Source organism: Heterodontus francisci, chromosome 6 (assembly GCF_036365525.1).
Source record: "Heterodontus francisci isolate sHetFra1 chromosome 6, sHetFra1.hap1, whole genome shotgun sequence".
Classification (NCBI taxonomy): Eukaryota; Metazoa; Chordata; class Chondrichthyes; order Heterodontiformes; family Heterodontidae; genus Heterodontus; species Heterodontus francisci.
The window spans coordinates 96,349,090-96,367,310 of record NC_090376.1 but is presented as its reverse complement, the minus strand read 5'-3'; the positions used below and the strand labels follow the sequence as shown (position 1 = coordinate 96,367,310).

The following is an 18,221-nucleotide window of genomic DNA, read 5'->3' as shown; positions in this document are numbered from 1 at the left end:
CAGGTTGACACCTCATTTTGAGGTATGCCTGGTGCTGCTCCTGGCATGCCCTCCTACACTCTTCATTGAACCAGGGTTGGGGATAGAGTGGGGGATATGCCAGGCCATGAAGTTACAGATTGCGGCCGAGTACAATTCTGCTGCTGCTGATGGCCCACAGTGCCTGATGGACGCACAGTTTTGCATTGCTAGATCTGTTCGAAATCTCTCCCAGTCTTCTCTGATCAAGGCTCATTAAGCCGATCCAAAGTTAAATAAAGTGGCACAATCAGCTCTACCTGAAGCTGAGGTAAAGGGAGTTCTAGAAATCTAATATATTAAAAATGGGATTCTGATGAGGAAATGGAGACCTCTCTCACAGACCTGCAGACGAAGAATGGACAGTTGTTCACCAGAAAGTGGTACCGCCCAAGTATCGCTGGGAAATATTAAGGATAGCCCATGAAATTCCTATGGCAGGACATGTGGGGATCCGGAAGACCAAATCTCATATAAATCGACATTTTTACCGGCCAGGTCTTTCTAAGGATGTGGTGCAGTTTTGTGATACGTGTCAGATTGTGGGAAAACCGCAACATGCCATAAAACCAGCACCTCCAATTCCCATACCAGTTTTTGAGGAACCATTTAGTAGGGCGTTGGTAGACTGTGTAGGATCTTTACCGAAAACAAAAGTTGGACGTCAATATGTACTCACTATCATGGATATGGCTACTCGGTTCCCAGAGGCCATTCCCTTGAGAACAATTTCTGCTAAGGTAGTGGTAGAGAAGTTAACCCAGTTCTTCACTAGATATGGATTACCGATTGAGATTCAGTCAGATCAAGGATCCAATTTTAAGTCTAAAATTTTCCAGGAAGTTGTGAATAATATGGCTATAACACAGTTAAGGTTTTCAGCATACCACCCACAGACACAAGAGGCTTTAGAACGTACCATCAGACCTTCAAAACGATGATCATGGCATACTGTCATGAATACCCCCATGATTGGGATAAGGGGTTAGAATTTCTTTTGTTTGCTGCTAGGGATTCACCTGATCAGACCGGTTTTCGTCCTTTCGAATTAGTTTATGGACACGAGATAAGAGGCCCTCTAAAACTAATTAAAGAAAGGTTTTTGGAACAGTGGGACGAATCGTCTGTGCTAGATGATGTATCCGTGTTCTGGGAGCGGCTCAGGAGAGCCTGCAAAGTAGCTCAGGGACATCTTAAAGCTTCCCAAAGAACCATGAAAAAATGGGCAGACAAGCATGCAAAGACCCAAACATTTCAACCAGGGAACAAGGTGCTCGTATTACTGCCTTTACAGGGTGAACCGCTGAAAGCATGGTTCAGTGGTCTATATAAAGTGGACAGCACCTTCCAAACCCGCGACCTCTACCAACTAGAAGGACAAGGGCAGCAAATACATGGGAACACCACCACCTGCAAGTTCCCCTCCAAGTCACACACCATCCTGACTTGGAACTATATCGCCGTTCCTTCACTGTCGCTGGGTCAAAATCCTGGAACTCCCTTCCTAACAGCACTGTGGGTGTACCTACCCCACATGAACTGCAGCGGTTCAAGAAGGCAGCTCACCACCACCTTCTCATGGGCAATTAGGGATGGGCAATAAATGCTGGCCTGGCCAGCGACACCCACATCCCATGAATGAATTTTAAAACATTACGGCCAGCCAGCATGGATTTATAAAAGGCAGGTCTTGTTCAAGTAATCTAATTGAATTTTTTGAGGACATAACAAAGAAGGTTGATAGGGGGAAAGCAATGGATGTTGTCTATATGGATTTTAAAGATATAAAAGGCTGGTTAACAAAATTGAGGCTCATGGATTAAGAGGGTCAGTGTCAGCTTGGATAAAAAAAAAATTGGCTACAGGACAGAAACAGCAAATGATGGTAAATGGTTGCTTTTCCAGACTGGAGGATGGTATACTGTGGTGTTCCAAGGTTCAGTGTTACGATCACTGCTTTTTCCTATATAATAAATGACTTGGATATTGGAATACAGAGTAAAACTTCAAAATTTGATGATACTAAACTTGGAGGTGCAGCAAGCAGTGAGGATGATACCAATTGACAGCAACAGGACATAGATAGGCTAACAGGAATGTGCAGATAAGTGGCAGATTAAATTTAAATTAAATTAAATTTAATAGAGAAGTGCGAGGTGATGAATTTTGGCAGAAGGGATAGGGAGAGGCAATATATAACTAATGGCACAGTTTTATAGAGTGTGAACGGACAGAGGGACCTGGGGATTCACGTGCATAGATCTTTGAAGGTGCCAGGACGTATTGAAAGAGTAGTTAGCAAAGCATATGGGATCTTCTGAGTACAGAAGCAGGGACATTGTGCTGAAACTTTATAAAGCTCTGGTTAGGCCATAACTAGATTTCTAGTCACCACACTTTAGGAAGGATGTGACAGTCCTCAAGAAGGTGCAAAGGAGCTTTACAAGAATCGTTCCTGGAATGAGGGATTTTAGTTACAGGTTAGATTGGAGAAGCTAGAGTTGTTCTCCTTGGAGCAAAGAAGATTGAGGGGAGATTTGATAGAAGTGTACAGATTATGACAGGTTTAGATAAGGTAGAAAAAGAAAGGTTGTTCCTATTAGCTGATGGTACAAGAACTAGGGGACATAGATTTAAGGTTTTTGGTAAGAGAAACAGCAGGGGATATGAGGAAGAACAGTCAGTGGCAATGAGCTGGAATTTGCTACTTACAAGGATTGTGGAAGTGGAACACTGAATTTCAGAAGGAAATTGGAAGGGCACTTGAGGGAAACAATATTGAAGGGCTACGGGGACAAAGCAGGGAAATGGGACCAACTGAATTGCTTTACAGATAACTGGCATGGACTTGATGGGCCAAATGGCCTCTTTCTGTGTCATAATGACTATGACTATGACTTCACATTGAAATGCATTTGCCACATTTTTACCCATTTATTTAATGTGTCAATACTGCTTTGTAATTTTATGCTTCCATCTACACTGCTTATAATGCACCTATCTTTCTGTCATAAGCAAAGTTGGATATGTGGTTTTATATCCCATCATCTAAGTTATGAATAAATATGGCAAATAGCTGAGGCCTCAACACGGAGCTTTACAGGACATTACTCACTTCCTGTCAATTACAGTACCTGTCCATTATCCCTACTGTCTATCGTCTGCCAATCAGACAATTTCTTAACCAGGTCAATAATTTGCCTCCAATACCAGGAGCTTCAACCTTAGTTAACAGTCTCTTATGAGGAACTTCATCAAATGCCTTTTGGAAGTCCATATAAAAAACATCCATAGTCATTCCCCTGTCCATCACTTAAGTCATTTTTCAAAAACTTTCAATCAGGTTCTCCAGGCATGACCTACCCTTTACAAATCCATGCTGGTTTTCTCCAGTCAGCTGAATATTCGAGGTGCTCAATCACTCTATCCTTAAAGACTCCAGTAATTTCCTGACAACAGACGTTAGGCTAACTGGTCTATAATTCCCTGGTTTCCTTCTCTCTCATCTTTCTTAAATAACGGAGTGACATGCACATTTTTCCAATCTGAAGGAACAGTTCCCGAATTGACAGAACTTTGGATGATTTAGTTAGGGCATCTGTAATGTTCTCAACTGCTTCCTTTAAAACCCAGGAAGGGTTTCTAGTCCTGGCAATTTGTCACTCTTTTGTACCAGTTATTTTGCTTATGCTAATTATGGCAAGTACAGTCCTTGACTCAATATTAGCTTCCTTGGAGTGTCCAGCATGCTATCCACTCCTACTGTAAATACTGACACAAAGTAATTATTCAACATGTCAGCTATTTCCATATTTTCATTTACAATATTATCTGTTTTCAAGGAAGCCACATTGCTTCCAATCACCCTCTTTACCTAATATAATTGTAAAAGATTTTTGTGTTGATTTGGATGTCCCTTGCAAGTTTCTTTTCATACTCTCTTTTTGTAGCCCTGTATTGCCACCTTTAACTGTTCTTTACATCATTCCCATTCACCAGGATCTTGCTTTTTTTGCATTTTTTTATGCTTCTTCTTATAGTTTTAATGTTGTCTTTAGCCATACATGCCTTTTTCCCCCACAACTACAGCTTTTGCCCCATCTGAGTCTAATGAAACATACATGTACATGAAATTATTTACCCAACAACAGATTTGCCCAGTTTGTTGTGGATAGTCTCCGTCTCATCACATTGAAGTTAGTCTTACTAAATCTAGAATCTTAGTAGTTTCGTGTTTTTCCCCTTTCAAACACTAGGTTGAATTTGATCATATTTTAGTCACTATTTGATAAATGTTCACACACCATTAGTCTGTTAACTATATCTGGCTCATTACTAAACCTAATATCGTCTGCCCCCTTGTTGGTTCTAGGACATACCGCAGAAAACTAAGGAGCACACTCATGAAATTTGCAGAATGGACTTGTAATGGCAAATTAATTTCAATATAGATAAGTGTGAGGAGATGCACTTTGGTAGGAAGATTAAGAAGGCCGCATATGCCTTGGAAAATAAGTCTCAATGGAGGAGGGAAGCAAAGGCATCTGGGGTACAGGTATACAAAATCACTTAAAGTAATGATACAGGCTAATAAGACCATAAAAAAGCATGGGGGCTTATTTAGAGAGAGAAAGAATTAAAAAGCAGAGTTATGTTAAACTTGCATTGAACCTTGGTTAGACCATAATTTTAGAACCACAAAAAAAATCTGGTCTACATATTATAAAAAAAGATATGGAGACACTAGGGAAGGTGCAAATAAGATTTACAAGATGATACCAGAACTGAAGGGTTAGATCTACCAGGAAAGATTGACCAGGCTGGAGTTCTTTTCTCTTGAAAAGAGAAGGGTGAGGGATAACCTGATATGGTTCTTTAAGATTGTGAAAGGGTTTGATAGGGTAGATGGAGAAAAGTTCTTTTCACTTGTGGGGGCAAACTAAAACAAAGGGCCTTAAATATAAAAATAGTCACTAATAAATTCAATAGGAAATTCAGGAGAAAATTCTTTATTCAGAGAATGGTTCAAATGTGCAACATACTACCAAAAAGTAGTTAAGGTGAATAGCATGGACGCATTCAAGGGGAAGCTTGATGCACATGAGGGAGAAAGGAATAGAGATTTTGCCGATATGGTTAGATGAAAAGGGGTGGGAGGACATGCCAGGAATAGACAAGTTAGGCAGTTTCTGTAATGTATATTCTTATGTAAATCGCTTAAGATAGTCCTGACAGAGACCTAGGAGGGTTAACAGAATCATAGGATGATACAGCACAGAAGGAGGCCCATCACGTTTCTTTGAGAGAGTCATCCAACTAGTCGCGCTCCCCATTCTTTCCCCATAACCCTCCAAGGTCTCCATCAGGACTATCCTAAGCTATTTACATAAGAATATACATTAGAGAAACTGCCTAGCTTGTCCATTCCGGGCACCACATTCCAGCCCTTTTCATTTAACCATAGCCCTGAAAATTTTATCCCTTCAAATATTTATCCAATTGCCCTTTGAAAGTTACTATTGAATCTGCGTCCAGCACCCTTTCAGGCAGCACATTCTAGATCACAATAATTTGCTGTGTAAAAAAAAAGGTTCCCTCACTTCACCTCTGGGTCTTTTGCCAATCTGTGTCCTCTGGTTACCAATCCTTCTGCTACTGGAAACAGTTTCTCATTATTTACTTTGTCAAAACCATTCATGATTTTGAACAGCCTTATCAAATCACCTTCTCTACTCAAGAGAAAAACTTCAGATTTTCAACATAACACAAGTCCCTCATCCTAGTCTTCTTCTTCGGCCTCCTTGTCTCGAGAGACAATGGGTAAGCGCCTGGAGGTGGTCAGTGGTTTGTGGAGCAGCACCTGGAGTGGCTATAAAGGCCAATTCTAGAGTGACAGACTCTTCCACAGGTGCTGCAGAAAAATTTGCTTGTCGGGTCTGTTATACAGTTGGCTCTCCCCTTGCGCTTCTGTCTGTTTTCCTGCCAACTGCTAAGTCTCTTTGACTCGCCACACTTCAGCCCCGCCTTTATGGCTGCCCGCCAGCTCTGGCGATCACTGGCAACTGACTCCCACGACTTGTGATCAATGTCACAGGACTTCATGTCGCATCCCTCATCCTAGTACCATTCTAGTAAATCTCTTCTGCACCCTCTCCCTGCCCTTGACATCCTTCCTGAAGTGTGGTCTACCTAGAATTGAACACAATACTCCAGTATTTTATAAAGGTTTTGCAAAATTTCCATTGCTTCCGCTCCAGCGTAAAGCCACCACCAAACACATCTTTCCCTCTCCCACATTGTCAGCATTCTTAAGGGATTATTCCCTCTGCGACACCCTGGTCCACTCCCCCATTACCCCGACACCTCATGCCCTTGCAATCGCAGGTGGTGCGATACCTGCTCTTTTACTCCTCTCTCCTCACCATCCAAGGCCCCAAACACTCCTTCCAGGTGAAGCAGCGATTTACTTGTACTTCTTTCATACTGGGCGACTGCTTTGCAGAACACCTCCACTCAGTCTGCAAGCGTGAGCCCAGGCCTCTGAATGCTTGCCATTTCAATTCTTCACCCCACTCCCAAGCCAACATTTCTGACCTGGGCCTGTTGCAGTGTTCCAGTGAACCTCAACGCAAGCTCGAGGAACAGCACCTCATCTTCCGAATAGACACTCTACAGCATTCTCTGGACTCAACATCGAGTTCAACAATTTCAAAGCATGACTGCCTTTTTAAAAAATTATTTTGTTTTTTATGGGCCTGTTTTAACATGTTTCAGGTTTTTGCTTTTAGACAGAGCTGTTCATATTCTGCCATTAACACTCTCTTTGGACTGATGCTTTGTCTTTTAATACAACTATTAGCACTCCCTTTGCCTTTGTTCCTTTGTCATTTAGCCTCTCCTGTCCTATCACACACCTCTTTTGTTTTCCTTCCCCCTCCGTCTTTTCACTTGCTCAAAGCCTATTACATTTCTAACCTATGCCAATTCTGATGAAAGGTCACAGAGCTGAAACGTTAACTCTGTTTCTCTCTCTCTCCACAGATGCTGCCTGACCTGTACAATATTTCCAGCACTTTTTGTTTTTAGTTCAGATTTCCAGCATCCGCAGTATTTTGCCTTTATAGTAAGGGGTCAATGCCCAGCAAGATCATAGAAGGAAACAATACTGAAACAAATTCCTGAAAAGTAGCTATAGCGTTCAAGGAGTTTACTTTTGGAGGCACTCAATAAAATAACAGCAATATAAAGAAAAACATTATACATCAAGGTTTTCCTGTTAGCTCATGCAATTTTGATTAACCTCCGACTCGGACCGAACATATCTAATCCCCCGCCCCCAGTATCTCCAAACCCCATCCTGACCGAACCGAATTACCTTCACTCTTCCATGAATTTACCCGGACTACGCTTTATATCCACTCACCCGGCAACTGAAACTGCAATAAACAGTTCTGCATTATTAAAAGCGGAACTGAACGCAACGGTCATTAATCGATGCAAACGCGAAAAAAGCCAGTTCCCCGCTGCCAGACCGGAATCAATATCAATGGCGCAGGAGCTACCGGAATACATTCTATGGTACACCTGACCTTCCGATCACCGGTCTGTGATTGGTCAGTTCCGTGCCGACTCTCTAGGGTATGTTTCTATTGGTCGTCAAAGTGACGGAGCTCTGGGATGGCTGGTGAGCGCGAGGTGACGATTGTTGATGGCGGTTTAGCGACCGAGCTCGAGGCGGCGGGCTTTAACCTGCAGGTGATGGGAGCAGGAGTGTTGAGGGCTGGGAATGGCATAAGGGATTAAAATAGTTCAGAGGCAACGACTCCGCCCTACCTGATTATGCAACCTTGACCCCTGCCCCTACCTGATTATGCAACCTTGACCCCTGCCCCACCTGATTATGCAACTTTGACTCCGCCCCTACCTGATTATGCAACCTTGACCCCTGCCCCACCTGATTATGCAACCTTGACTCCGCCCCACCAGATTATGCAACCTTGACTCCGCCCCATCCTCTGTGTAACTTGGATTCTACATGGTCCTAAGCCTTTGGCTAGGAGCATCTACAACCAACATGAATGTCCAGCAAATTAAGAAGCAGTAATTTGCAGTTAGCCTGCGTGAAAATGACTTGCATTTGGTTGGTTGGCTGGCATCCTTCCATCTACGAAAGATGATGGACAGGCAGCAAACAATCCAAATAGGTGGGGTATCTTCTTTGCTGATGCCTGTGAAGGCCAATCCTTGAGAGGCAGTTTCTGCCAGAAGTGCTGCACATGAAGCAGCAAAGTGACGCTGTGAGTTGTTTTTGACGTTGGCGGCTGTGGTCAAGCTGCTGTAGCAAATGGTCATCATGGTAGCATACACCAGTCCACAGGATGTGTCGCTATTTCCCTTTTTCGCCAGCTAGTGGCTCCCAAGTGCGATTGTCAACACTTAGGACCTTCATGTCACGCTTGTAAGCATCCTTAAAATTGAGCTAACATTTCTTCAGCCTTTTATCACATCACAGTCATTTGCAGCATGGAAGGGGCCATTTGGCCCATCAAAGCCATGCCAGCTCTCCGTGAAGCACTCCAGTTAGTCCCATTTCCCCACTCAATCGTCATAGCCCTGCAAGTTTATATCCTTCAAGTACCCATAACATTTTAAATAAAATAAAAACAAGAAATGCTGGAAATACTCAGCAGGTCTGGCAGCATCTGTGGAAAGAAAAGCAGAGTTAACGTTTCAGGTCAGTGAAGAAGGGTCAGTGACCTGAAACGTTAACTCTGCTTCTCTTTCCACAGATGCTACCAGACTTGCTGAATATTTCCAGCATTTCTTGTTTTTATTTCAGATTTTCAACATCTGCAATTTAGTTTAGTTTAGAGATACAGCACTGAAACAGGCCCTTCGGCCCACCGAGTCTGTGCCATCAACCACCCATTTATACTAATCCTACACTAATTCTATCAATGTTGTCTCTCCCTTTCGCTTCTGCCAAAATGCATCACCTCACACTTGTCTGTATTAAATTCCATCTGCCACTTATCAGCCCATTCTGCTAGACTATCTCTGTCCTGTTGTAGGCTGTTCATATCATCCTCACCATTTGCCACTCCTCCAAGTTTGGTATCATTGGCAAATTTTGAAATTCTACTCAGTATTCCATGATAGAAGTGATATATATCGAAAAAAGCAGTGGTCCTAGCACTGACACCACTGTCTATCATGCTGCAGTCTGAAAAACAACCATTTACCATCACTTGCTGTTTTTTGTCCTTAAGCCATTTTTCTATTCAATTGGACATTGACCCTCCTATTCCACGAGCCTCAATTTTGTTAACCAGCCTTTTAAGTGGTACCCTGGTTCAATGAAGAGTGCAGGAGGGCATGCCTGGAGCAGCACCAGGGACACCTAAAAATGAGGTGTCAGCCTGGTGAAGCTGCAACACAGGACTACTTGCATGCCTAAACAGCAGAAGCAGCATGTGATAGACAGGGCTAAGCAATCCCACAAGCATCGGATCAGATCTAAGCTCTGCAGTGCTGCCACATCCAGTTGTAAATGGTGGTGGACAATTAAACAACTAATAGGAAGAGGTTTCACAAGTATCCCCATCCTCAACAATGGGGGAGTCCAAGACATCAGTGCAAAAGACAAGAGTGAAGCATTTGCATCCATCTTCAGCCAGAGGTTCCGAGTGGATGATCCATCACGGCCTCCTCCTGAGATCCCCATCAATACAGATGCCAGTCTTCAGCAAATTCGATTCACTCTACGTGATATCAAGAAACGGCTGAAGGCACTGAATACTGCAAAGGCTATGGGCCCTGACAACATTCCAGCAATAGTACTGAAGACTTGTGCTCCAGAACTGGTCGTGCCCTTAGCCAAGCTGTTCCAGTTCAGCCACAACACTGGCATCTACCTGACAATGTAGAAAATTGCCCAGGTATGTCCTGTACACAAAAAGTAGGACAAATTCAACCCGGCCAATTATCTCCCCATCAGTATGCCCTCGATCATCAGCAAATTGAGGAAAGGAGTCACCGACAATGCTATCAAGTGGCACTTGCTCAGCAATAACCTGCTCACTGATGCTCAGTTTGGGTTCCATTATGGCCACTCAGGTCCTGACCTCATTACAGCCTTGTCCAAACATGGACAAAAGAGTTGAACTCCAGAGATGAGGTGAGAGTGACTGCCCTTGACATCAAGGCAGCTTTTGACCTAGTATGGCATCAAGGAGCCCTAGCAAAACTAGAGTCAATGGGAATCGGGGGGAAAACTCTCCATTGTTTGGAGTCATACCTAGCACAAAGGAAGCTGTTGGGGTTTTTGGAGGTCAATCATCTCAGTCCCAGGACATCACTGCAGGAGTTCCTCAGGGTAGTGTCCTTAGCCCAACCATCTTCAGCTGCTTCATCAATGACGTTCCCTCCAACATAAGGTCAGAAGTGGGAATGTTCGCTGATGACTGCACAATGTTCAGTACCATTCGTGACTCCTCAGATAATGAAGCAGCCCATGTCCATATGCAGCAAGACCTGGACAATATCCAGGCTTGGGCTGATAAGTGGCAAGTAACATTCATGCCACACAAGTGCTAGGCAATTACCATCTCAAACAAAAGAGAATCTGACCATCTCCCCTTACCAGCATTACCATCGCTGAATCCCCCACTATCAACACCCTGGGGGGTTACCATTGACCAGAAGCTGAACTGGACCAGCGATATAAATACTGTGGCTGCAAGAGCAGGTCAGAGGCTGGGAATTCTGTGGCGAGTAACTCACCTCTTGTCTTCCCAATGCCTATCTACAAGGCACAAGTCAGGAGTATGATGGCAAACTGTCCACTTGCCTGGATGAGTGTAGCTCCAGCAGCCCTTGAGAAGCTCGACACCATCCAAGACAAAGCAGTCCCCTTGATTAGCACCCCATCCACCACCTTCAACAGTCACTCCCTTTACCACCGATGCACAATGGCAGCAGTGTGTACCATCTACTAGATGTACTGCAGCAACTCATCAAGGCTCTTTTGACAGCACCTTCCAAACCCACGACCTCTAGAAGAACAAGAACAGCAGATGCATGGAAACACCACCACCTGCAAGCTCACCTCCAAGCTGCATGCCACCCTGACCTGGAACTATATTGCCTTTCCTTCACTGTTGCTGGGTCGTAATCCTGAAACTCCATTCCTAACAGCACTGTGGGTTGTTACAACCAGGTGAGGAAGGGGTCTCAGGCTTCCCTTTCGCCCTTTCTCTGATTTGACTGCAACAGAGTTTTATTCTGTTAACACAATGATCTGGCTTACCAACTCAGTGAGCCCTTACTCACTGTTCCTCGAATATAATTACAAATGAACCAATCAGACAGGTTTTCCTGAGATTAAAAAAGAATGATCTAAGCTTATTAACCTTATCACTCTAAACCGGTTAAAATTACTAAAATACGTGACACGTCCACTCTCATTCATATGAGAGGCACACACACAAATAGCTACAGAGGGGAAAAAAAGAGTTGGGAGGTTGAAGTAATAAATGGAATTCAAATACTGAGTTTCAGTGTCCTTAGTTGAAGTCTTGAAGTCTTCGCTGGGCCACGCACAATTCAGGCTTGCTCCTCTGGCTCTTGAAGGTAGGAGAGGGGCTTTATCCGTGTTCCCTGGTTGTTGCTTGTAAAGGTCTGTAGTCTTGAGCCTTAGTAGCTGCCACCGAGGCTTCCCTGGGACTTTGCTGGAGAAGGAGAGAGGAGAGATGTTCCTTCTTGGCGTTCAGTTACTGTTTTTTTTTCTTAGGCACAATGCACAAACTCAGAGTTACACAGGCAGGGATGTCATGTGACCACCTCTTTGTTTGGAAAAACAGAAGTTTCTGGAAAGTTTTTTGAAATTCAAAATTCTTCTCAAGCTGTGCAAACGTACTTGCTGGGGTTGGGCGGGGGGTTTGGCTCTTTCAAAGGTCAATGGGTGTCGATGGCTTTTGACGACCAATGTTGACAAAACCATTCTAGTTAATTGAATGAGGGAGCACCCCCATTGTTCTGGCTAGACAGGGCAATCACCTCTGTCTCCCAGCTGGCCTTTGGCTTCTCAAATGCAAATTGTGTGTGGTCATCTTTAGCTGTTCTGCTTTTTAAAAGTTGTTTGTAATAATGTCCAGTAAAAAGTCTCAGGCAACGTTCCATCGAACAAAATTAATATTTTCCATTTGGCATGTGGGATTTCTGTCACAGGGTCTACCTACACCCCAAGGACTGCAGCGGTTAAAGAAGGCAGCTCACCACCACCTTCTCAAGGGCAATTAGGGATGGGCAGTAAATGCTGGCCTAGCCAGCGACACCCACATCCCATGAACGAATAAAAAAAACTTCATCTAATGCTTTCTTAAGATCCATAGGGCGGCACAGTGGCGTAGTGGTTAGCACCGCAGCCTCACAGCTCCAGGGACCCGGGTTCGATTCCGGGTACTGCCTGTGTGGAGTTTGCAAGTTCTCCCTGTGTCTGCGTGGGTTTTCTCCGGGTGCTCCGGTTTCCTCCCACAAGCCAAAAGACTTGCAGGTTGATAGGTAAATTGGCCATTATAAATTGTCACTAGTATAGGTAGGTGGTAGGGAAATATAGGGACAGGTGGGGATGTTTGGTAGGAATATGGGATTAGTGTAGGATTAGTATTAATGGGTGGTTGATGTTCGGCACAGACTCGGTGGGCCGAAGGGCCTGTTTCAGTGCTGTATCTCTAATCTAATCTAATCTAAAAAATCTAATCGTATAGACAACATCCACCGCATTCCCCTCATCAGCCTTGGAATCATAGAATGTTTACAGCTCAGAAAGAGGTCACTTGGCCCATCAAGTCTGTGCCTGCCAAAAAACAAGCAACCCAGCCTAATCCCATTTTCCAGCATTTGGTCTGTAGCCCTGCAGGTTATGGCACTTTTACTTCATCAAAAAATAAAATTAGATTAGTCAAGCATGATCTTTTTACAAATTTGTGCTGGCTATTCTCAATTAACTCAAACTTCTCCAAGTGCCTGATGATTTTTTTCCCCTGATTATTGTTTCTAGAACCTTACCCACCACTGGGGTTAAACTAACTGGCCTGAAGATGCTAGGACTGTCCTTGCACTTTTTCTTGAATAAGGGTGTCACATTTGCCACTCTCGAATCTTCTGGCAGCTTCCTCATATCTAGGGACGCCCTTCCTTTAGCTACTGGGGATGCAAGCCATCCAGACCAGGTGACTTATCTGCCCTAAGCATAGCCAAGCTTTACAGACACTCCTCCCTCTCAATTTTTCCCCTATCCATTGCCTCTATCTCTGCACTTCTACCGATATTTTGTCAGATTCCCTCTTCTTTAGTAAACACCGATATAAGATACTCCTTAAGTATTCTAGCTTTGCACTGTGCCTCTAAGCATATATTACCCTCTTTCTCCCAAATAGGCCCAACTCCGCCTCTTACTACCCGCTTACTATTTACATGCCAGTAGATGATTCTTGGGTTCCCTTTATGTTAACTGCCATTCTATTCTAATGTTCTCTCTTTGCCAGTCTTATTTTCCTCTCTCAAGTTATTGTATTTGGCCTGGTTCTCAATTAAAGAATTCACCTGACATGCATCATAGACCCTTTTTTTTGTTTCATCATATTCCCTATCTCCCTTGTCATCCATGGAACCCTGGCTTTGGTTCCCTTACCTTTCACTCTTGTTGGAATGTACCTAGCCTGTACCTGAAACATCTCCTCCTTAAAGATCACCCATTGTTCCATTACAGTTTTTCCTGTCAATATCTGGTTCAATTTAAGCCTGGCTGTAGCCCTTTTCATCCCATTGAAGCCTTCTTCCAGCTTAGAAGTTCTTTTAGATTGTTCCTTGATCTTTTCCATTACTAATCTAAACCTTATGATACAATGATCACTCTTACCCAAGTGCTCCTCCACAGGCACATGGTCCACTTACCCCACCTCATTTCCCAGCACCAGATGCAGCAATGCCTTCTTTCTAGTTGGGCTGAGACCATACTGATCAAGGAAGTTCGCCAGAACACAATCCAGAATGTCTTCTTCCTCCTTTCCCTTTACTCTAAAATGGTCAGAATCAATATTTGAGTAATTAAAGTCCCCCAATATCACCACATCTCTATGATTTCCTTGCGGATTTGCTCCTCTGTCTCTCTCAATATTTGGAGGCCTGTAGAATACGCCTTGTAGTGTGATCATACCCTTTTGCTTCTCAACTCTAAACAAGTGGATTCTGTCATTGCCCCCTCAAGAACATCCCCTCTTTCTAACACCACAATGTCTTCCCTAATCAGTACTGCCACCTCACCTCCCTTTTTTTCCTTCTCTATCTTTTCTGAACACTTTATATCCTTGTATATTAAGTGCCCAGTTGTCACTATTTTTCAGCCACTGTTATGGTCAACTGAGGAGGTGTCAAAGGGCTTCCCTCTTTTTCCTCTCCTTGTTCGAACACAAGAAGTTTAATTTTTTCTTACTGGCTAATTCAGAAGGACCAATCGGACAGATTTTCTAGAGTTAACAAAGAGGTTAACTTTATTGTACCAAAACCCAACTAATGAAAATAATAAACTACGTGCCAACTTTCACTCATACACATACACTGGAGGTTTACACACACACAAATAGGTTACAGAGTGGGGAAAAGTAGATTGGTTGAGTTAGACGCCATAGAAAAAAGGGCTTTACAGTCTGTGGCGTTTGGTGATTCAGCTGGCTTCCAGCTGAATTCGGTGGTCCTGAGGTTTTTAGTTTGAAGAGGTAGATGACTGGTTTGATGGGTCTCTTGGAGACAACGATGCGGATGATTTCTTCTAATGGGGTTTCTGATTGTAGCTGGAGTATGCAAAGGTGGTTGGTCAACTGGCAGGATTTAAAAGCTTTCAAGCTGGAATGGAGAGGGAGAGAGAGAGAGAGACCCCCAGTCGGGTCTGCACGTGTCAGAATCCAGTAGCTTCTCTCTGCTGCAGACAGACACAAGCTTCAAACCACAGATGGGGAGGGGCTTGTTACATGACAGTCACTCAGTGATTCAAAATATAGCAGTTAGCAGTATTTCTCTCTTGCTAAAAAGAAAAAGAACAAGCAGTTCCCTTAAACTTCCTGGGTCTTAGTTCTTGCTGGGCACTGAGTAGCCATTTCGTCTGCCTCCTTAGAGACCTTACATGTAGGATACAGTGTTGCAAACTAGGTAGCCATCTTAAGCTGCTAGCAAAGTTATCCTTTTAGCTTTTTAAAAAAAATGTCCCTTAAAAAATATAAATTCAGATCTCCAGTCAGTGGATTAAAGAAAATTATCATTCAACAAAGCACATTGGCATTACAGCCATATTTCTGTTATTACCACGATATCATATTCCCATACTGCTATTTGTGCTTGTAGCTCACCAACCTTATTCACCACACTTTGTGCGTTTACATTCATGTATTGTAATCCTGTCTATTCATTCCACGTAGCCCTTCTCAGTCTGCTCCTATCTAATATGGAACTACTCCCGTCTCTAGTACTGTTCAACACACTCACATTATACACCTTATTCCTCTTTTTTACTTCTATATGCTGGTGCCCATCCCCCTGCCAATTTACTTTAAACTCACTCCAACTACACTAGTGAATCTCCCCATGAGGACATTGGTCCCAGTCCTGTTGAGGTGCAACCTGCCCCTTTTGAATAGGTGCCTCCTGCCCCAGACCTGGTCCCAATGTGCCAAGAATTTGAAGACCTCTCTCCTGCACCATGTTTCAAGCCACACATTGCTCCTCCCTACCTTCCTATTCTACTTTTGCTAGCGTATGACACTGGGAGTAATCCAGAGACAATTACGTTTGATGTTCTACTCTTTAACTTCCTCCCTAGCTCCTGAAAATCTGACTGACATAGCCCTTGCTATGTCATTGGTACCAATGTGTACTGCAACTTCTGGCTCACTACCTTCCCCCTGCAGAATACCCTGCACCCTCTCCGTGATGTCCTTTACCCTGGGACCAGGGAGGCAACACACCGTGGGGGACTTACAATGATGGTTACAGAAATTCCTGTCTGTCGCCTTGACTATGGAATCTCCTATAACAACTGCATTTCTACACTTTGCTGTTCCCTCGTGTACAGTCCCTTGCCCATTGGTGCCATAGTCTGGACTGCACTCCTTCAGGGTATCGTCATTTCCAGCAGTCTCCAATGCTGAGTACCTGTTTGAGAGTGGCAGACACCCTGAAGTCTCCTGCACCTCCTGCCTCTTCCTAGTGTTCTGGTCATCCACCTAGTATCCTGAACTCTTACTGCCTGTGGAGCGACCACCTCCAGGAAAGTACACCTGCTCTTGACTGCAGCTGCCCCTCAAAGTTGGAAATCCTGAGCTCGAGCTCAAGCAACTGGAGACACTTCCAACACACGTGGTTGCCCAAGACACATGAAGTGTCTGGGAGTTTCCACATGGGGCAGAAATTGCAAGCAACTGATCTCAGTTGACCAGTCATGATCTTAAAAAACTCTATTGCCTCTTTTAGAATCTAGTTGGTACCTTGTTTAAACTATTAATTTTAATTAATGCCTCTGGACCTGCTGTGTGCTACTTCTCTTATTAAATCACTGTTAACTCATCCTGATTGAGGTTATTAATTTCCCAGTTCCTAATTTTAAAGACTACCCTATATAGAGACCGAAAAAAAGAAATATTCACCAACAAATCACTTTCCCACTTTCCTATGACATCACACTTTGATTTTCTCTCTCTCTCTCTCTCTCTCTCTCTCTCTCTCTGTCGTCTCTGTCTCTGTCTCTCTCTCTCTCTCTCTATATCCCTGCTGTGCTCTCAGACCTTCTGCTGTCCTTGCAGTACCTCTATTGGAAATATCTGAACAACGTGCCCTCCATCCACTGGCTATTATGCAATCGAACAATCACTCTACCTCTTGAGTTTCTTCAAGTGGCAGCAAAATGTGCAGTTTGGTCTCACTGCTTCCCCAGTCATTGACCTGAAAGCCTGTATGGCAGAGGGGTACAAATGTGGCCATATGTAGCTTGCGAGCACTGGCTATCAGGCTCATGCAGACATAGATATTCATTTGGAGGTGAATTTCATTGCGTTGATTTGAGCTAAAAGCCCAGTGAGTGTCGATTAAAATTGCACTTTAATAATGAATACTTTTATCTGCAATAGGAAGATCCATTGTGGAGTGCCAGAGTATTGCAAACTAACCCCCAGGCTATCAAAAATGTGCACGCAAGGTAATTAGAAACAGCTATTTTTGTTTTACTGTTTTAAATTTGCTCTGTAATTTAATGTTAAAGATAGAGCTCCTCTTTGTTCTTTGTTCTCCAGTTCTTTGTGGGCATGGACCTGGAGCACAATTGCCCCAACTTCAACACTGGTACTCAATTGGTAATCTGCCGCAGAGAGGTGACAGCATGGATAGCGTGAGATGGAAAAATGTCTCATGCGTGTGATAGGGGATGATCTTCAGAGGTTGGGGTTGTCATGTTTTTGGGGAAGAGCAGAGGGTCATTTACTCTGTGTCTAACTCACATGACTGTCTGGTGTATTAAGTGCTACTTTGGAAGAATTATTCCAATGGAAATATGTACTGGTTGCAAAACAAGCAGAAAGTAGAACACTGACAGCTTAATTTGTCTGAAAATTAATCAAATTAAGGTGAAGTGCTGGGTAATGTGCAAATGGGCTGGTGTCTTGAACAGGGTGAAGTTCAGGAAGCATTGCATGAGTTTGATAAACTTGATTCAAATATAATCCACACCTTTTGTCTGGAATTTTACGAGTGGGCTGGTGAAGGAGGTGGGGGTGGGAGGAGGGCATTCTCAACGCCTTCCTGCCTCCACTGCAATTTTACGTGGGGTGGCGATGGCGATCAGGGCCCTTCAGTGGCCAATTAACTGCCACTTAAGGGCCTCCTCCCACAGCTGCTGTTATTTTACCAGCAGCCAGACCGCTTGCGGGCTGGAGGGGCCCCTCCTGATCGGGCACTCTGGGCCCATGGAGGGCCCCCCCCCCCCTCCCATGGCCCAACCACCTCCACTACACAACACCTCCCCCCTCCCCTTTTCCTCGCCGGGGCCATCATCCCACTTGCTTCTATTGGCTGGGTTCAGTCTCAGTCGTGGCCACCGGTCCCAGTGGCGCTGCTGGGACTGAGAGCTGCCAGCCTGCTGATTGGCCAGAAGCTCCATT

At 44.0% G+C, this 18,221-nt stretch overlaps 2 protein-coding genes across 3 annotated transcripts in view; one reads left to right on the top strand and one right to left on the bottom strand.

The window, feature by feature from the left end:
• The window catches only part of ercc5 (excision repair cross-complementation group 5), a 182,313-nt gene that overhangs the window by 68,498 nt on the left and 95,594 nt on the right, over positions 1–18,221 (bottom strand). Inside the window, exons 19-21 of the mRNA XM_068034427.1 lie at positions 13,975–14,097; positions 13,746–13,908; positions 11,327–11,394 (exon numbers count right to left, since the gene is read on the bottom strand). Coding sequence (XP_067890528.1) covers positions 11,327–11,394; positions 13,746–13,908; positions 13,975–14,097 — 354 coding nt within the window. The remainder of the gene's footprint in view (positions 1–11,326; positions 11,395–13,745; positions 13,909–13,974; positions 14,098–18,221) is intronic.
• Positions 7,634–18,221, top strand: part of zgc:172121 (uncharacterized protein LOC337599 homolog) — a 31,221-nt gene continuing 20,633 nt past the window's right edge. The window contains exons 1-2 of one of the 2 annotated variants that reach the window (XM_068034098.1): positions 7,634–7,773; positions 17,196–17,263. In XM_068034098.1, coding sequence (XP_067890199.1) covers positions 7,696–7,773; positions 17,196–17,263 — 146 coding nt within the window. In that variant the 5' untranslated portion in view covers positions 7,634–7,695. The remainder of the gene's footprint in view (positions 7,774–17,195; positions 17,264–18,221) is intronic. The other variant, XM_068034099.1, reaches the window with a different exon arrangement.